The 19,606-nt window shown below is 36.4% G+C and overlaps 1 protein-coding gene across 1 annotated transcript; it reads left to right on the plus strand.

The window, feature by feature from the left end:
• Positions 1 to 481: 481 nt before the first annotated feature.
• LOC145566353 (F-box/LRR-repeat protein At5g63520-like) lies at positions 482 to 19,341 on the plus strand. The gene is made up of 10 exons (XM_081625799.1): positions 482 to 691; positions 789 to 896; positions 995 to 1,087; positions 8,691 to 8,822; positions 8,909 to 9,001; positions 9,102 to 9,141; positions 11,425 to 11,583; positions 12,676 to 12,857; positions 13,251 to 13,369; positions 18,756 to 19,341. The coding sequence occupies exons 1-10, from the start codon at positions 482 to 484 to the stop codon at positions 19,141 to 19,143; spliced, it is 1,524 nt and encodes a 507-aa protein (XP_081481925.1). The 3' UTR covers positions 19,144 to 19,341.
• Positions 19,342 to 19,606: the final 265 nt, after the last annotated feature.

Below are 19,606 nucleotides of genomic sequence, written 5' to 3' on the forward strand. Positions count from 1 at the left end.
ATGGAGATTGGGTTTCTTAGAAAATTACAATTTTTTTTTTTTTTTTTTTTTTTTTTTTTTTTTTTTTTTTTGTTGTGAAAACCAAATAAAAAACAACTCGGTTTGGTTTGGACTGAATAGCAATATAATTTGGTTTGATTTGAATACGGTTTGGTTTCTGTTTAGGCTATAACCGGAATCAAATCGTAAATCCAACTTTCACACGTAATTATGGGTCCTCCAAATCACCTATAATGATAAAAAGTGTATCTTTTACGATAAAAAGGAGGAAAAATCGCTACTTTAAGGTCTGATTTAGATAAAACTGCTATTTGAAATACATAAGTGATTTTTAAGGCAAAAACGCTAATTCAAATTGTGATATATTGCTCCATGATGAACTAATTGAAATGTTAATATTTTTTAAATTTTTTTTCCATTTTTAGGAACACCCATTTCATTTGATTGCCTTGTTCTCCCGGCAAACAAATAATTCAATTCCATGGACAACCCACCAAAAATCCCACGCCCCATCGACGGTGCCGAGATATCAGAGCTCGATGATTTCCTTCTGCAGAAAATCCTCTCCAAACTCCCGGCCAAAACTTTCGCATCAGCCGCATGCGTTAGCCGTAATTGGAATGGCACTTGTAGTCGTATTCTAGTTCGTCCCAAATTATTATCTGTCTTCTCTTTGAATACCAGCCTTTGGGTAAATTCTCTCTCCTCTCTCATCTAACCCTGACTCCATTAATGTCGAATTGAATTGAATTAATTGAATTGAATTCATTTCTTTGATTTGGTTGCAGGAAGCTGTGAATGAGGTGACTGACAAGGTTCTTTCTGAGCCAATTCGACCTGATTTTGCTATTCTCTCGATTTGTCATAAATTTGATCTCGATGATGCTCATAAACTTGTAATTTTATCTTCTATCTCTTTCAATTGTTATTTTTTTTATACTGAAAATTGTAATGGGGTTATGAAACTAACTTTTGAATTGTAATGTATTTGTAGATTACTGAGAAATTGGGTTCTAAAATCCCGATTGTTACATGTGATGTCAATGGGATCATTGGAAGGGACGCGGAAACTGACTGTTTAAAAGAGGTGAGATTGTTTTTGTCTTGTGAATGTTGTGCTGGAATTTATTGTATATTTGTATGATATTGTTTGTGATGTGTAAACACTTGAAGATAGAGTTATCCTACTATTATCCCTATCTTATACCAAATAAAGGATAACACTTTATTTTATCCTTATCTCACCCATAATTCTCTATCCTTATCCTTCTTACTTTAGACGTCCGAGATGATTAAAATCTCTTCAAATATTTTTGTTCATACTTAAGCAGTTAAGTGTAGTAAATAAAGGATCAACAAAATCAACATAAGATAAGTTGGGCTATCTTGTCGGGCCACACACATACTCCACTCCAAATTAGTATGATATTGTCTGCTTTGGGCCTAGCCCACACATATTTGTTTTTGGCCACATCCCAAAAGGCCTCATACTAATTGAGTGTGCTTCCACTTATAAGGAAGTCATCCCTTCCTTATTTCTTCCATGTGGGTGTTGGGATGAACAATCCCAACAAACCTCCCCTCAGACCAAGGACCACATAAACTCTTGGCCTCAGACCAAGGACCAATTATAACTATCTTGCATCGCCGCTTTCACCACGAGACACGCCGCCTAAGCCAAAAAATCAGAAGAACTTTCGACGCTAGGCACCACAATTGCGAGGTCATACATTTGAGGAAGCGTCCCACGCACATAACGCCCGTGTTTGTCCCGCCGAACCTGATACCACTTGTTGTGCCCGAGTCATCCACCTTGGCGGGCCACACGTACACTCTACTCCACATTATAATGGTATTGTCTGCTTTGGCCAAGCATGAATTTATTTTTGGGCACCTTCCAAAAAAGCCTCATACTAATTGAGTGTGCTCTAGTTATAAGGAAATCATCCCTTCCTTATGTCTTCCATGTGGGACTTGGGATGACCACATCCCCAACAAAACCAAAAGCACACGGGAGCATTGTAGTTTTTTAAATTCTTACAAGTGCAAGATTAGCAATGTTTGTTACCACCTTTACCCTAGCCCGACCTCCGCACATTTAGTTGTAATTAAAAGAAACAATAGTACGAGATTTCACCCCTTTCTTACATGTTTTCATACAATGAAATCATGGCCTTTTTAATCTTCTTTCCCAACCTTGTCTTGTAACAAAGGAGTTCACCCAAATGAAGGCAATTAATGGCAAGCAACGAGCATCTTTCATAACCTTATGAAAAGCCTCTAGTGTATTAGTGGGTTTCACGCCTTATCTTAAGCCATCGTGTGGTGAATTAGCCACCAATGAAATGAAATATCCATAAGTATCAACGGGCTTTGACATTCTACTCACCAATTTTATTGTTACAAAGTACTCAATTATTTTAAAATTTTAATTTAATTTATTATTGCATTCTTCGTTCCGTTAACACCATGGGAGATTTCACATTTGCCAATGCACATTTTATACCATTAATATCCCTTATCTTACTTTAGTAAAAATCATTAAAATTTAGTGTGATTGTACGTATCGAGATGAATCCAACGAAAAAACCACACGGTTTTGCTTTTTCTATCGTATAAATCAAGATAGTTAAAGGAGTGTGTGTGAATAGTGTAAACTTATCATCGTTGCGTTTAAAGATTAAAAAAGCATGTGCAACTTTTCCAAAAGGATATTTGAGTTAGAGAAATTCAATATCTATTGAAAACATATCTTCCTAACTACTATCAACTTCTCATTGTTGCCAAAATCCCTTTATGTCTTTTGAAAATGACACATAATCTTCCCCCTTGGATGACTTGATGCCAAATGCATTTCATAAACCATGACCACATGTCACTGTTTTCATCTTTACAATAGAAAAAGCTAGAGGGAACAATCGATAATTGGCTTTTGTACCCATGGGTTTGAGTAATATGCCCTTACACTTGCCATATCGATGGGTTCCACTTATGGTGGTAAGGGGTCAATAGTGCTTACAACCATTAATGGAAGGCTGAATGCCGTAAATTTCCTAATCTCTTATTTGAAAGGAAAAAAGTGGGAGAGAGAAAACAAAGAATCTTCACAAGAAGTGGTTGTACATCATTCCTATGTGGTTCCAAGATTAGAATATTTTAAATTTAAATGCTTCTATGTTCTTTGTAAAATCTTTGTAAGGTTTCTTTGATCACCAAAATTGTCTTTAGTTTTGCTAATCAAGCGTGAGGGCATTGTCTAAAAAGAGAAGAAGACTGCCATTTATTGGGAGAATTTACCGAGCAAATAAAATGAAGAAAGTAGGGGTGGACTTAATGAAAAATGTAAAGCTTCTGTGATGTATTATTTATTTATTTAAATTTAAGTGACGTATCGACGTGTCCCCGTACCTGTGTCCAAATATCAGACAGAGTCCCCGTGCCCTAAAATTTTGCTACTCGCCGAATTAGACACTTGGACATAACTTGGACATGTGTCCGTGTCCGACACTCGTTCGCGAGTCCATGTAACATAATTCTCAAGAGTTTGTTTCAAAAAAGGGTGAACAAGAATCCAAGAACGTGGTTTCGAAACTTAACATATTTTAGACTATCACCGAGAGTATGGAAGCACTCTAGAAGTCATTTGTCGAAGCAGTTCTCAAAGTAGCAAGAAGCCGAGGCGCGACGGCTTGAGGGGATCCGGGATGACCACAACCAACAAGCAGAAAAGCAATCAGGACAAAATCTTCGAAGAGATTCAGGGAATGTTGACGTGTTGACATCAACGAGAGAAAAGTAGAAATATTTCATCTTAGTTCGGCGCCGGTGGTGGTCGTAGGAGACATTTTGGTCTTGAGAAATGACATAGAGAGGGAACCACCAAGAGGTTGGGAGAGCGGTGAACCATGGAGGTTGGGGATATTAGAAATACTAAAAGCTTGATAAGCCCATATTTTCCGGCAACGACTCCGATGGGTGGATACTCTGCCTGAATAATATTTTAAGTTCTACAACCTCATGTAGCACAAATAACTTCAAGTTGGTGTGGTTTCAATGGAGAATGAGGCGTTGAGGTGGTATAAATGGGAGAACCAGAGAAGGCTGTTGCGGGCGGGGAAGATTTGAAGGATAGGGCTTTAACCCAGCTTCGACCACCGATGAACGCGAGCACACTGCATGAACAGTGGCTGGCGATGGCGCACACTTCTACGCGGTTGCGAAGTACAGGAGGGAGATCTTTGAAACGACGTCGCCTTTCTTGACGTGCCTGAAAGTCTTATGAAAGGACAGTTTGTGAATGGATTGAAGGAGGACATATAGGCTGAGATCCGGATGCTTAACCTGTTTACTCTCGAGCAAGCTATGGACTTAGCGACCCGAGTGGAAGAACGGAATCGGATCCATAGGTTAAAGAAGTCGGGTAGGGCTTTCTCTAAATTGGGTCTGTATTCGTATTTTAATCGGAGTCCAGCATGCACCTTATTAGGAGGGGAAGTGGGAAGGCCCAATCTGCCACTTTTCACTCTATTAGCCAGCTTAGCAAGCCAACCCAAAGTTCAATGGGCTAAGCTAATTCACACAATGCCTCAAAGGCTAAATCCACACTAAACTCTTCACGTTTTAGTGGAGAAGTTAGGAGACTGAGAGAAAGGGAGCTGCAAGACAAGAGAGCTATGCTTCAAGTTTGATGGAAGATGGGGATTTTATCATGTGTGTAAGGCGAAGGAGCTAAGTGTGCTTTTAGTAAAGGAAGAGTTCGTGGAAGGTGGTGAAGGCGAGTTCGCGGCCTTAGAAGGGGCGCATGAGGAAGAGGAAGAGGAAGAGGAAGAGGAAGAGTAGCCTGTCGAAATATCGATTAACTCATTAGTGGGGACCACAAATCCTAAAACAAAGAAACTATTGGGAACAAGTGAGGGTGAGGGAGTAGTAGTGATGATTGACTGAAGGGCCACTCACTATTTTATATCCTTGTTCACAATGGAGAAGTTGGGAATACCAATAGTAGGTAGTGGAGTGTTTGGTGTTTCGATAGGCAATGGAGAGGCAGTGAAGGGACAAGGGCAATGTTTAGGAGTGAAGCTCTTGTGATGAGGTACAGGTAGTAGATGATTTTTACCCTATCACTTAGGGAAATCTGACCTCATTCTTGGAGTACAATGGTTAGAGAAGCTTGGGGCAGTGCTTACAAATTGGGAAACTCAAGAAATGAGTTTTCAGTGTAGGGTACCGTGAGCCTTAAGGGAGACCTCTCTTTGTCCCTCATCGGGATAACCTTGAAGGCAATGATTAAAACATTGCGTAAGGAGAAGGGAGGAATACTTGTGGAGCTAAATCAAATGAAGGAGATTGTGAGTGAGCAAGAAAGAGAAGATCTTGAGTTTTTAAAAGGATCCCTCATGGAATTTCCTGAGGTGTTTGAGAGTCCCAAGGGGCTACCTCCATCTAGGGGCCATGGACATGCTATAGCTCTCAAAGAAGGGAGCAATCCCGGTTAGCTTTCGACCATATAGGTACCCGCAATTTTAAAAGGATGAGATTGAGAAGCTCATTCGTGAAATGCTTGAGGCGGGTCTAATTTGGCCCTCCACTAGCCTGCTGTCTAGCCCGGTTCTTCTTGTCAAGAAGAAGGACAGGTTGTGGTGTTTTTGTGTTGACTAATGGGCTCTCAACAAGAAACCGTCCTCGATAAGTATCTAATGTCGGTCATTGATGAACTATTAGATGAATTGGATGGTGCTCAAGTATTCTCAAAACTCGACCTCCAAGCCAGCTATCATCAAATACTAGTGAAACTCGAGGATACACACAAGATGACATTTCGCATTCATGAGGGTCATTACGAGTTAACGCACTGGTAAAATTTATTCCGACCTTATCTTCGTAAATTCTTACTTACATTTTTTTATGATATTATTGTGTATAGTGTTAGTCAAGATGAGCATGTGAAACATTTGCAAATTGTCTTAGCAACACTAAAAGAACATCAACTGTTTGCCAATTGAAATTTTTTTGAATTTGGCAAAGGTGAAGTGGCTTAGTTAGGCCATGTAATTTCGAAGAATGGGGTTGTTGTTGACCAAGAGAAGGTGAGGTCCATGATTACTTGGCCACTCCAAAAACTTTGAGAGAACTTAGAGGCTTTTTGGGCCTTACATGCTACTAAAGGAAATTCATTTCCCATTATGCTCACATTGCTCATCCACTCACTGACCAACTTAGAAAGATAATTTTAAGTGGTCAGTGGAGCCACACAAGCCTTTGTGAATTTGAAGAAGGCTATGTCTACTGCTCTAGTGCTTACCATGCCCAATTTCCATAAAGAATTTATTGCGGAGACTGATGCATTGAAATGTTCACGACGCGGTTTTGATGGAAGAACAAAGACCAATTGCTTTCTTTAGCAAGGTCTTAGGTCAGGCGATCGAGGCAACTCGGTGTATGAGAAAGAATTGATGGCGGTGTGTATGACGGTTCAAAAATGGAAGCATTACCTTTGAGGGAGGAGATTCGTGGTTCAAAGTGACCAACAGAGCTTACGACACATTACCTAACATCAAGAGATTGGAATGGAGTATTAAAAATGGGTTCAGAAATCAGTCGGGTTCGATTTTGACCTTTAATACAAACTTGGGTCCTTAGATAGGGTCGTGGACGCCCTCTCGTGAAGGGGGGAGGATGAGTTAGAGCTGGCGGCTTTGGTAACCACACAAGGTGTTAATTGGGAAGCATTAGAGAGAGAGAGAGAGAGAGAGAGAGAGAGAGAGAGAGAGAGATACTCCCTCTGTCCTAGTTTACTTGCAACATTTTGACTAGACATGCTTGCCGATGCACATATTTGATCGTCAATATCTTTTAATATATATTTATAAAAGTTATAAAAAGTTTATATTAAGAGACTATACATTAAAATAGACCGAACAACATCTTACATGACTACATTGGCTTTCATATAATAGCTAAAAAAGATGGTCAAAATGAGATGTGTGAATAGTGCAAAAAGTCAAAACTTTGCGAGTAATTTGGGACGGAGGGAGTATTTTAGAGGATGCGGTGTTAAGTATACTGAAGCATGACATATTAGATGGGAAAGAGAGTAAAAGGTATATGATAGAAGGAAACCGACTACTTTACAAGGGGTGAGTGGTGTTGTCGAAGAATTCTAGCCTAAAACCGACTCTATTTAAGGCTTACCATGACTCGCCAGATGGCAGACACGCAAGAGAAACGAAGACTTATTTGAGGATCGCAAGGGAATGGTTTTGGCAAGGGATGAGGCGCGACATGATCATGTGCGAGCTTGCCTCATTGTCAAAAAAACAAACACTCTCTTTGGCGGGGTTGCTATAACCATTGTCGATTCCAGAGGCAGTGTGGGAAGATATAACAATATATTTTGTGGATGGGTTGCCACGATCGAAGGGAGTTGATACGATTTTGGTAGTGGTGGATACGCTGTCGAAATATGCTCATTTTATCGGGCTATGACACCTGTTTTAGGCTGTGACATTTTTTAGTGAATTTTGGAAAGAACTTTTTCTCTTGCATGGGATAGAATTAGAAAGAAGCACCTCATACCATCCCAAACCGACGGTCAGACCAAAGTAATCAACAAGGGCTTCGAGACATATCTTCGTTGTTTTGTTGGAGAACAACCTAAGATGTGGGCTAAGTGGCTGCCATGGGCCGAGTTTTCGTATAATACTGCAGTTTACTCTTCCACACAAATGTCTCCATTTTGTGTTCCCCATGGAAGGTATTATCCTAAGATGATGAAGGTGGGGGCGTGTAGGATGAGCTGAAATAAAACCTGATGCATGCCCAACAGGTCATGAAAAGAAGCTTGCAGCGTTCTGTGAAGCTTGCAGCGCGATACTATGGGCCTTTCAAGGTCATTCAGTGCGTGGGTAAGGTTGCATATAATTTGGAGTTGTCAGAGAATTGTCGTATTCATCCAGTGTTCCATGTTTCTCAATTAAAAAGAGTAATAGGGGATCTACCGAGCTCAACCAGCATTTGGGGTTGTCGCATTCATCACTCCCGAATTGGAGTTGGTGGTGGATAGGGCAGGGAGGTTGTTTAAGAGGTCTTGGTGAAATGGAAAAGGTTACCGGAATTTGAAGCTACATGGGAGGAGGCGAAGTCAATCATTGAGCGATTTCCCAACTTCCAGCTTGAGGACAAGGTGGTGCTTTTGGGGGGGGGGGTGGAGAAGTAATGCAATGAATCAACCCAAGCCACCCATTGTGTGCACCTTCTGCAGGAGGGGACAACAGCGGGGGGGGGGGGGGGGGGGGGGGGCAACAACAAACTACTACAGTAGGAGCTGCTACAGCTGCAGTGCACTTTTGCTTTGCACTGGCTATTTTGGGAGCTTATGGAAGAAGACAAGAATTAGTTAATGAATCAATTAAAGCTCATGCCACATCACTTGTAATAGATTAAGTTAAATAGCAAGAAGTGAGGAGTGAGAAGGTATTCTGAAATTTGTATTGGTATATTTGAGAGTGATTGTCTAAAGCCATTATTTTGTAACCTTGAAAGCCTTTGGCTAATATAAATCAATCTTCCTCTGTCTTCTTCCATTCTTTCTCTATTTCTTATCTTAATTCCTAACTTGATCACGCAGTCCGTTGCATTTTATGATAGCTTATTTATTTGTGTAGCTTATTATTGACTTAAGAACTGGACAGGTGAGGTTCCCAAATTTTGATGATGATGATGATGATGATCATTGTCCTCTGCACGATGGGGGTATTTCATTAACAATTGGATATTTGCCCAGCCTTAAAGTTGGTATCATCTCACTTCCAAAAGCAAAACAGGTATATGCTTTGTAACATAGTCAATTTCATCACCATTAAATTAGCAGAACTTGAACATTAAAAGTGAACAATTTTTGTATTGATAGGGAGGTAGTATTGACAAGTTTGTGATGGACCTGAGGGGTTTTTCAGCTTTTGTATCAGGTCTCACATCCCCTGAGGCAATCATAATGTTTGGAGTGAGTTCTTCATTTGTTTCTTGCTTAAAAGCTATAATTTCCCCTTTGAAATATCTTTTGGTTATATGCTTCAATTTTGTTTTTCATTATGGTGATATAGGATTCACAAGCTCATATGAAACCTGTTCTCGAAAAGTTGGGTGAGTTTCATTCTCTATTTTATATTATCACTTGTAAATTGCTCCTAAGAGATGAAGAGAACTTCAAAATTAGTGCTATGACATGCATGCTTATTTTAGGAGGGAAAATAAAAACCGAAAAATTCAAGATTGATAAACAAAGTTTGTACTAACTTTAGAAACAGTAATTTTCTCTTATAAGGAGTAAATGAAAGTTCAAGTGAAATTTAAGTTGAGTAAGAGGAAGAATTTGGCTGGCTATGCTATTTAAAGTTTAAATGCCAATGCTTGAAGCAATTATGTGTACGCTCTGAAGTTCCCTCCTAGTTGCAGTCCATTTCTTATTTGTTAGAGAGGATAAAGTTTTTGCTTTGCATTGTATTAGTCCGTATCACCAATAAGGTCTGTGAATTTATGCTGCTCATCACATGTATAAATTTGATTTCATATTTGCTGGACAAATATGATCAAGGCAAGGTTTAGACTTTAGAGAGTATTAGCTACTCATGGTGTTCATAGATGTTTAGCTACATGTCTCCTGTTATGGTGCAGAACATAATATTAACCGCTTATTTTTTTTTTAGAAAGGAGGCAATGATCTACAGACTATTTGCTAATATCCCGAACTCCTAAACTATCTAGAAATCAATGAGTAGCCTCTATTATGGATCATTGCATGTATCATCAACAATTGTGATACCACTCTTTCCATGTTTCCTTAATAAGTTCTAATAATATACCCATGTGTATGTTGTGGTGAGGTTTTTGATCAATCCTTCTTTGAGATGCATGTCTACCCAAATTATGTCGCTGCAAGTGCATAAGAGCTCAATTAGAATGAATTTTCTGAATAGTACATGAAAACCTCCAATAATGGCACATTGATTTTGTTCCTTTATTCCATTGAGCTAGATTTTGTAATTGTACGTCCTGAAGGTAAAGATTATGCCCAACCATTGCATGTTAAACTCTTTTGGGAAAACAATGTTGTAATAGTTTCACTTTCTGACAAGCTGCAATTTGTTTCTAAACAGTTGAGTTGGCAACTTTGTATTAGATTTTTTTTCTTAATGATAATAAGTTCTCAATTATTTCCCATTACCACGACCATCATATATCTCAAGCATCGACTTCCCTAAAGAGCTGGTTTAGACATGTTAATGAAATTATTATATAAAACCAGTATAAATGAATTTCCAAAAAAAGACTATAAACATAGCCCACAAATTTTAAAGCAAGTAACCACAGTACCACTGAGAGGTATAGGCAGGTTAGTGAAAATGTTAAGGAGATTGATATCAGAGCTGTTTGGCCTTTGGGAAAAAAAAAAAAAAAAAAAAATCCTGAGCTTGGAGATCAACCTGAAGCCTTGGAGAATGGAAGGGGGCTAGAGGGGTGGGAGAAGGAGATTTGAAGCTGATAAATGATCTTGACAACGGGGACCAATTTTCTGGCCATCTGGTGAGTACAGAGTACCTGATATTCAAAATTTCAAATGCACCTGTACTGAGGTGAAGCAAGTGGTACATGAGTGGTAAAGAGTAGGGAGATGTTTCTAGCTATGTTTTAGTAGAGCAGCTATTGATTTGTTTAGGCATACATTTCGCTATTACTTTCTGAAAATAGTCATTTGGTACATATTGTATGTATTCCTTTGGCTTTTTCTAAAATGGTTTTAAATTGCAAAATGCTGGCTCGGCGGATATTCCTTGCTTCACCAATCATGATCATAAATCCATAATAACTAAATTCTTGTTATGCTGGATTGATCATCATTGCTGATTTATAATGATTTCTGCTAAAGAATGATAGGCCAAATCCTATTGAACTGCTCTTCATTAGTCCATCTATTATTCCATGGGCTAGTCTATCCATATCCCTTTTGGAACCTACTATATTACTTAGATTATTGATATCACTTGGGCAATTGTTGGAACCTACAATATTAGTTGGTCCTTCTTTGTTGGTTGAGTTGAGCACCCTAGATCCCTATGGCTTAAGGCTTTCATTAGGTTTTGGCCAAGTGTAGTTGACTATTTCATTATGATTGCTTCCAATATTCCATTCCTTCTGCTTGTTGAAATCAAGTTTATTGTTTCATCATGATTTACAATGCACTCTATGTTTGACCTTGATATTAGCCATTTAGTCCTTCAAGCGGCTTGGCTTAGGTCCAGGGTAAAGTGGCTACTTTAGTGTATTGCTTTTCTTTTTGTGTTTAAACTGTGTATTTCTGATTTTAGCTTTCCCATGATTAACTTCATACTTTTTCTTTTTTTGACCGCTGACTTTTGTGTCCTGCAGATTATGCGTTGTCTAAAAAAACTGTCATTGCTGGAAATGAAATTTGCAGTTTCAGGCATTCAAGCATTGATACAGAAATCATTTCAACACATCAAGGACAGGAATCATCTTATGATGCTGTTGCTCTTGTTTTTGCAATGGAGAGAACTACATTTGGTGGTATAACATATTGCCTTCTCTTTTTGCATACAGAAATTTCCCTGCTATAATTTTAGTTTCTTTGGTAGCATCTATGATACGTTCATTTGGGTTAGGGTTTATGTTGTATGAACTGATACAAAAACCTTGGTAATTGTATTACTGATAGAGTGGGGATTCTGTATGTGCGAGGGATGTTGCTGCATTAGATGATATTGTTTGTTGTTACCTACCTTATGTTCACATTCACTATTCAGGATTTTCTTGTAAAGTGCACCAATTTTAAATTTGAGAACTTGGAAGCATTCTTGTTATGAATTCATTTTGGTTTGAGGCCATGCTGCATGAACTGCCTTATTTTATTTAGTACCTTGGACCATGGCATTAAACATAGCCACATCACTACATCGCGACAAACCACCCATATTACAAGTGATTCTGCAATTGTTATTGCAATTGCGACCAGATCTCAGATTTAAAACAATGCCTTGGATTCCTTGGTAACTTTGATTTATTAAAGTGAATTCTTATTCTCATCTGCAAATTTGTGATATGCATATTAAGATAAAATCTTGGTTCATGTTGCCAACCCTATCATAGGGATTAAGCCTTCAGTAGTGTAGTACTCTTGTGTTCATAAGCTTTAGCATGTTTGAGTTGACAAGTCGTATGTCTTCTCTCTGAGGAGCGAGGACAATATAATTGTCATGGCCATTCATGTGTGATCTTTAGTACTCATCATCTGCACATATCTGTACAAAGTTTACTTTTGTTATTGAAGTAAAAAGTTTTATGCAGAGAATTAACTTCCAGATTGTACCCATGCTCATGTAAAACCATAAATAATTCTTGCTATCAATCATAGGCTTTTTACACTGCTCCAAACCTTGTCTTTGTTGTATTTCTATAGGATATTATGCATGTGGTTTTTTAGAGTTTAAACTTGTTGCACATTTCTTGTTTGGCTTCAGTTCTCAAAGTTACTACCCCACACATGCCATTGAATACTTTTCATATATGATAGAGTTTAAACTTTATCTTGAATGCTTTCTTTTGCAGTTAAGTAGTGAATTGTATTTACAAATATGACTTTGGCCTCTTCTTAATATGCAGGTCAAGGGAAAATTGAATTTCATTATGCAGTAGGAGCTGGAGTTACTGCCGTGGGCCCAACATATCAAGTGGTTTCTGCTAAAATGAGTACCCCTGACTTTACCACATGGTTGACTGCCAAACGAGAGGGAGAAAATGAGATTCTTGATGGTGAAGGATTGCTAAATGCTTTTGAAATGGAGGTATGCTTGTTTCTTTGCAATGAAGTGTTTTAATTTATAAGTGGCTCAAGTATTTGGATATCGACCTCAACATGTATTCAAATGTGAAAATTATGTGAATTTTTCAATGCTATTTATATATATATATTTATAATTGCAAGATTTGCAACTAACAACTATGAGTATATTTTTATGTTGATGCTTTTAATTGGCAATGTGTAGCATTAACTCTAGTACAACAGAACTTGAGAGTGGAAAGGGAATTAAGAACTGATCATGGTAGTGTAGTTATTTTCTATATGTGTGTGTTGGGCGGAGTGGGGGGGGGGGGGGGGGGGTTGTATATGGCTATGCTTTTTTGCTTGTATGTTTATTTATTTGCATGTGAAGAAAAATTCTTTCTGGATTATTCAGATGGGCGATCTAGTCCCGGATTCTGATCTGCACATTGGGATAAGAAAAAGAAGAAAATATTCCATTGGCTCAGAGCAGGCTAGATATGTGAAGACTGTGGCCTATCATCCTGTTCAAGAGTAAGACATCTGACTATTATTTTATTACAAATATAAGTTTAAAGAACATGTTGCTGCCCCATGCATATGTATATGCTACTTTGTTAGTGTAATCACTAACGAATGTGTTTGAATGCTTTTTATATATATACTGAACACGAGTGGTATTCTACTCTGTTAGATACTATAGTAGAGATGGACTTCCATACTTACATCTTTTGGACTATATATGCTGCTTCTTTAGTTAATCAATAAAGAATGTAACCATGCTTAGAGCAAGATGTACAATAAATGGGATTACTGCAAAAGTTTTGTTGCAATAACATAAAACTACCACCCTGAGCTATCAACACATTTGATGAGAGACCAGATCATCCTCTAGAGAATTTCATATTTCTAAACATGATTAAGGTTTTAAAACATATTGGAGTATCTATCAATGCTTATTAGATTTTAAAATTTGCAGTTTTTGCTGTATTTTATTATGAAATTATGTACTTATATACTGATAGATTGGACTTTGGGCTTGGTTAAATCTTTGAAGTTTGAATCAGTTAGGAGTAAGGGCTTGTCTACATAATTTGGGGCTTCTCACCCTCTCTTTTTTATTTTCTCTTCAATTTAGTTTGGAAACAAGTATTTGTTTTGCAGTTTCCAGTTATTTGCTGGATAAGTTTTTAATATGGAAAAAGAGTTGGCTTCTCTCATATTCTGCATTTCTGCGTTAGTTTTTCTCTTTTCTTCACCAATTAGCAGCTCATTGTACTCTACATCTAGCAAATGTTTAGTTGCTGGATTGATAGAAAATGATAACCCTCAGTTTTGGTCTTTTAGTATTATAGTAGGTTTCATTCTTACATTGGGTTAGTGTTTATACACTTCCTCCGTTAAGTTCTTTGCTCCTCCCATTTTAGTGTGCTCTTAAGTTCTTTACACTTTTATTTTACTTTAATATTTTGGCAAACACCTTCCCATTCACTCTCTCATACTTTTTCCAACTATTGCTTACACCACTTGGCTTTCCACAATCTTTCTACATTTTCCACCTTTTTCTTACACCCACCCAAATTTTCACAATCTCTTTCCTACTTCATTCACCTATTCATTACACCCAGACCACCCACTCAACACATCAACAATCTCTCATCAATTGTATTAATTTGTGTGCAAATAGTAATCATAAAGTACTTTCAGGGAACAAAAGTAGTACATAGAATTAGGGGTGTTCATAAATCGGTCCGGACCGAAAAAATGGACCGGACCGAACCCGGACCGGATCGAATTATTTGGTCCGGTCTTCGGGTCTTGAAATTCATTTTTCTGGTCTTCGGTCCAGTCCGGTCCAAAACCCTGTAAAAACCGGTCTTGGACCGGAACCGAATTTTTTTTTAAAAATATGCATGAAACCTTAAATAATGGTTAAAATTATCCTTAATAAGCTTAGAAAACTTTAACTTTATAAGTTTTTTTGTACTAAACATACAAAAAAAAACGTAAAAATGACGTTAAAATATAGTTTTTCCTTTACTTTTTTTTTGTGTTTTCCATAACTTAATTAAAATTTAGTATTCTTTTTAAAAATTATCTTAAATCGGTCCAAAGCGGTCCGGTTCGGGTTTTGGACTGATTCTTTCGGTCAGATACGGGTTCGGTCCTAGCTTAATCGGTCCGGTCTTCGGTTCTTAAAATTCTAATTTTTTGTCTTCGGTCCGGTCCGGTCCGGCCTTGGACCGATGAACTGCCCTACATAGAATTAAGATCTAGTAAGAACCATACCCTATAACGAGAATTGATAATCAATTTGGGGTTCTTAAATCATCATAATTAGACAAATGATTAAGGTGCTTCCCATGATATTCTCTTAATTTTTCCACTTCTCAAATTAATTCTAGTTTCTTGGTGCTGAATGAAAACTTATTTAAAGTAATTTTTATTACAAAAATATATTATTAACATTTACTATTTGTACACAAATTAAGGCAATTGAAGGGAAAGTGGTGATGTGGTGAATAAGTGTAAGAAAAAAAAATGAATTAGGTATGAGAGATTTATAAAGAGTGTGGGTGTTAATGAGTTGAAAAGTGAATAAATTATGGTGTGACAGGGCTAAAGGTGTCAAAAGTGTATAAATAAAATAAGCCTATTAAAAGTCGACACGTGACATATAACCTAAGAAAACCGGTCACTAAGGATTGTTAAAAGAAGATCCCTATCGAATGTGGGATTGTTTTGGAATAAATAGAAGGTCGGATTATTTTGAGAAGATCGAACAAAGGTGGGATTATTTATTTTTATTTTTCCAGTTATAAAAGTTAAAAAATTTGAAATATACATCTAGACAAATATAACAAGATTTCACATGACCACTTTTTTAATAACGTATAAATCACAAAAGATGGTCAAAATAGATACTTTGAATAATGTAAAATTTCCAAAGTTGCGATTAAAAATAAACTGAGGAAGTAAATATAAATATATGCAAAATTGAATTTTTACTTTTGAATCAATTAATTACTTTAGTATTTTTTGCTTTACTAATAAGGAATAAAATTGGTTCTCTTTTGGTTTTGCTTCTCAATTCTCATTGAAAGTTTAATGGTGTGTTTGGATAAAGAAATGGGAAAGAAAAGAAGGGGAGGGAGATAAAGGGGAGGGAAGAGAAAAGAAGGGGAAGGAAGAAAGATGAGTTTTCCTTCCAAATCTTTCCATTGTTGGAGAGATCAATCTCTTCAATTTATTCTCTCCATTTCTCTCCCCCTTTAATTCTCTTCTTTCCTCATTCGTTATCCAAATGAAAGATAATTCATCCCTCCATTTCCCTTCTCTTCCTTTTCCATTCCATTTCCTTTAATCCAAACAAAGTGTAAGGCTGCTCAAGATGAAAAGGTTGAGACTTAGTTATGGCCCTTTATAAAGATGAGATGTTCATGATTATTCAGTATTTTCATCTTCTATTTTCCTCTTTTTGGACTTTTTTCTTTTTGCCCAATCTCCTTGGCCCTTATAGATTTCCCATTCCGCCATCTATATTCAATTTGAAGCTTTGCAATGCTATTGTAAGATTAAATTTTGAAAAGTGTTGATGATGCTTAAGGTTCCACTTGGATATATATATATATATATATATATATATATATATATATATATATAACTGCCATGAAACTTTGTTTTGAAACTAAAATTTCTCGCATTTACAAAGCTATTTAATTATTTGGTGATAAGTGTCAGATCTTAATTAAATTTTTTGAACATAAGATAATGATTTTAATCCTTTAATTTATATTTATTTAAGTGTTCACACCCTAATATGATTTCTTGACCATTAATTCATTCTCTATTTTGGACTAAAGCTTTGTTGTTGTAATTCAATCTCTTTTTTTCGCTATTTTTTTTTTTTTATTTATGTATTTTTTCCTCTTCCTGGACATCTTACTTTTGGTTTGGACTTGAACTTTGAAAATTATTTAGGAGTCTTTCTTTTGTGGGTGTTTTAATTTAGATGAGTCTGAAAGCTTGTATCTCAAAACTGAGTGTCCTATAAAGAGTGTAAGAAGCCATAAGCCATTCTCACCCTTTCCAACTATACTATAAATTTAAAGTATACAGACTATACACATATGTGTATTGTGTTTTTCATGCACATGTGTATTGTGTTTTTGATGCACATCCCTTCTCACATTAAATATAATATTTATCACTTTATATATTAAGAAAATTATTAGGACAATTATTTATATGTTTTAGTACTCTGTATTAAAAACCTAGAATTTTAAGTAGATTTGATGCGTGCAAAAATTTGAGACGGCTAACATCATGCTAAAGTCATCTTCCACTTCATAACTATGTATTGTAAAATTATACTCCCTCTATTTTTTTTTAAATGCATCACTTGAGTTTTCACACTTGTCGAGACACAACTTTGACCATTAATATCTTTAATTAGATATTAGTAAAAATTATAACAAAATTATATTATGATAGTAGACATTGTAACAAATCCAACAATATATTATATGACCATGTTTATGAATTATATAGTAGTGAAAAAATTAAGTCAAATGTAACATATGAATAGTGCAAATTCTCAAGTGATGCATTTAAAAAAAAACGGAGGGAGTAACTATTAATCTGCCCCCAACTATTATACAGTATTCCATGACTTTCAAGCATATAACCATAATCATGAACGAAATACATCTTATGTAACCCAAAACTGATAACAAATCTGAAAACTATTAACCAGATTAAAATCATAACTATGTAATCTTAAAAAAAAAAAAAAAAAAAAAAAAAAAAAAAAAAAAAAAAAACATAATATCAATAGATTGAAAAACCATAACAACTAATTCAAAAACTTTTAATTAGAAAAAAATGTAACTATTGTGTATTGACCCAAAAAAATCTTTATTTCCTCTTTGTTCCTCAGTGATAGTTGAATGTGACGTGGTACTATGCTTGGTTTTTTTATTTTTTATTTTTAATGCATTTCGGCCAATTTATGGTGGCTAGTGCTCTCGCCTCTATGCTTTTAGTTGTTGAACTTACACTTAACATACTACAAATCTTAACATCAATCACCCAAAATCAACCATTTGCATGTATAAAAATCTTACATAGACCAACAAAACTACCCAATGAAACAAATATTTCTCAATTTTCTAGCATCCAGAGCAACAAAATAACAAGAACAAACTGTTAAGCTGATTCAATAATTTGGATCAGGGGTCTCGTAATTTGTAAGTTAATGTATCTCCCACACAATCGAGCTCTCATGTGTTTGGCCCATGATCGGTGGATGGCTGTTCTAAGGCATGTACCGTGGGCCCTAGCACTACTGGACGTCATTCTAAGAGAAAACGAGAATGAATGTGAAACAAAATAATTAACACTATGCTCCCTATTAGAATGTTCAACCTACTCATTCTGGTTTGCCAGCAGCATGAAGCGAACACTATAGTATATTAGACCTTTTCACCTAGTCCTAGGTTTACAGTCATAATCGGTTTTTGTATTATGATTGCTCAAGGTTCTGTTTCCAATGTCTATAGATCACTATGGATTGAGTTCAACTTTGTTGTTTGAGCTCTCATTATGTTATTGTCTTGCCTAAATTCTGATTATTACCAATTATAAATATATATTTCACTTTAACCATAATAATTTACTCCGTACTGTATATGTTGTGTTTGAAACTGCAACTTTTATAATTTGGTTATCCAATTCATTTTTATAAAACAGCTGAGGATCAAAGGACTTCCAGGATTCGTTTGTGTAACGTCCTCGTTTTCTTTTTTGAGGTTAACATGCCCACTTGATGTCACTATTTTGTTATTGAGTATCCTGAACATCTATATGCTATTTCTGCATTCTATGCTGCTGTTGACTTTTGCCAAATTTGATTTTGCAGGGGAGATGATCATTACCTGTATGTTGGAGGTTTGGATATTAAGACTGGTGATAAATTTCGTTATTATATTCCTGATAGAGAGTATGCATTGGATTCATGTGCCACTGTATCTGAAAACTTTGGCAAGCTAAAGGACAAGGATATCATCGGAGGTTTAGTCTTTTCTTGCTGTGGCCGTGGTGATTTTTTCTTTGAGAAGCCAAATGTTGATAGCTCCCCAATCTTGGATAATTTTCCTAATATTCCGCTGGCAGGAATGTTTTGTGGTACAGAAATTGGACGTGGTTTCCCCAATTTAGGGCAAGAAGAAGCTTCAGAAAGTCTCTTGCATGCCTATAGTTCTATCTACCTACTTCTGTCTTACATTCCGCCTACTCCTAGGCCATAGAATGCTAACGGAGAACCTCTCCGTGCTTGCTTAAAGAGGGTCTTGTATGCAAAGCAAATGACAAGTATTGAGAAAGCTTTGTGTGTTTCGTTTGTACCCTGATAGAATAAGTATGACTGCCTTAAATTCATGCTGGTGATTGTTCTTTGTCTGAGTATTTGCTGGTAAAACTTGAAATATATTTTTCTATTTTAACAAGTAGCGGCAGTGCACTAGTTGTTTTTATAGTGGTATGGTTTTCTGCTCTTCTTCTAGGAAGAGAACTGGTTGATGATGCTTGAACTGTTTAGGTTGCAATCTGATTTAATCCTTAAATTAAGATAAAAGATATATATTATAGAGTGCACGAGGATGTTGTAGTTGTACATTAGGCCTTATATTTCGACTTAGCTTACTGGTCAGTACCTATTTTTAAATTATGTAACCCATATATCTATCTTTCAGTATTTATTGAGTTTTTACC

This window comes from Chenopodium album, chromosome 11 (assembly GCF_948465745.1).
Source record: "Chenopodium album chromosome 11, dcCheAlbu1.1, whole genome shotgun sequence".
NCBI classification, from domain to species: Eukaryota; Viridiplantae; Streptophyta; class Magnoliopsida; order Caryophyllales; family Amaranthaceae; genus Chenopodium; species Chenopodium album.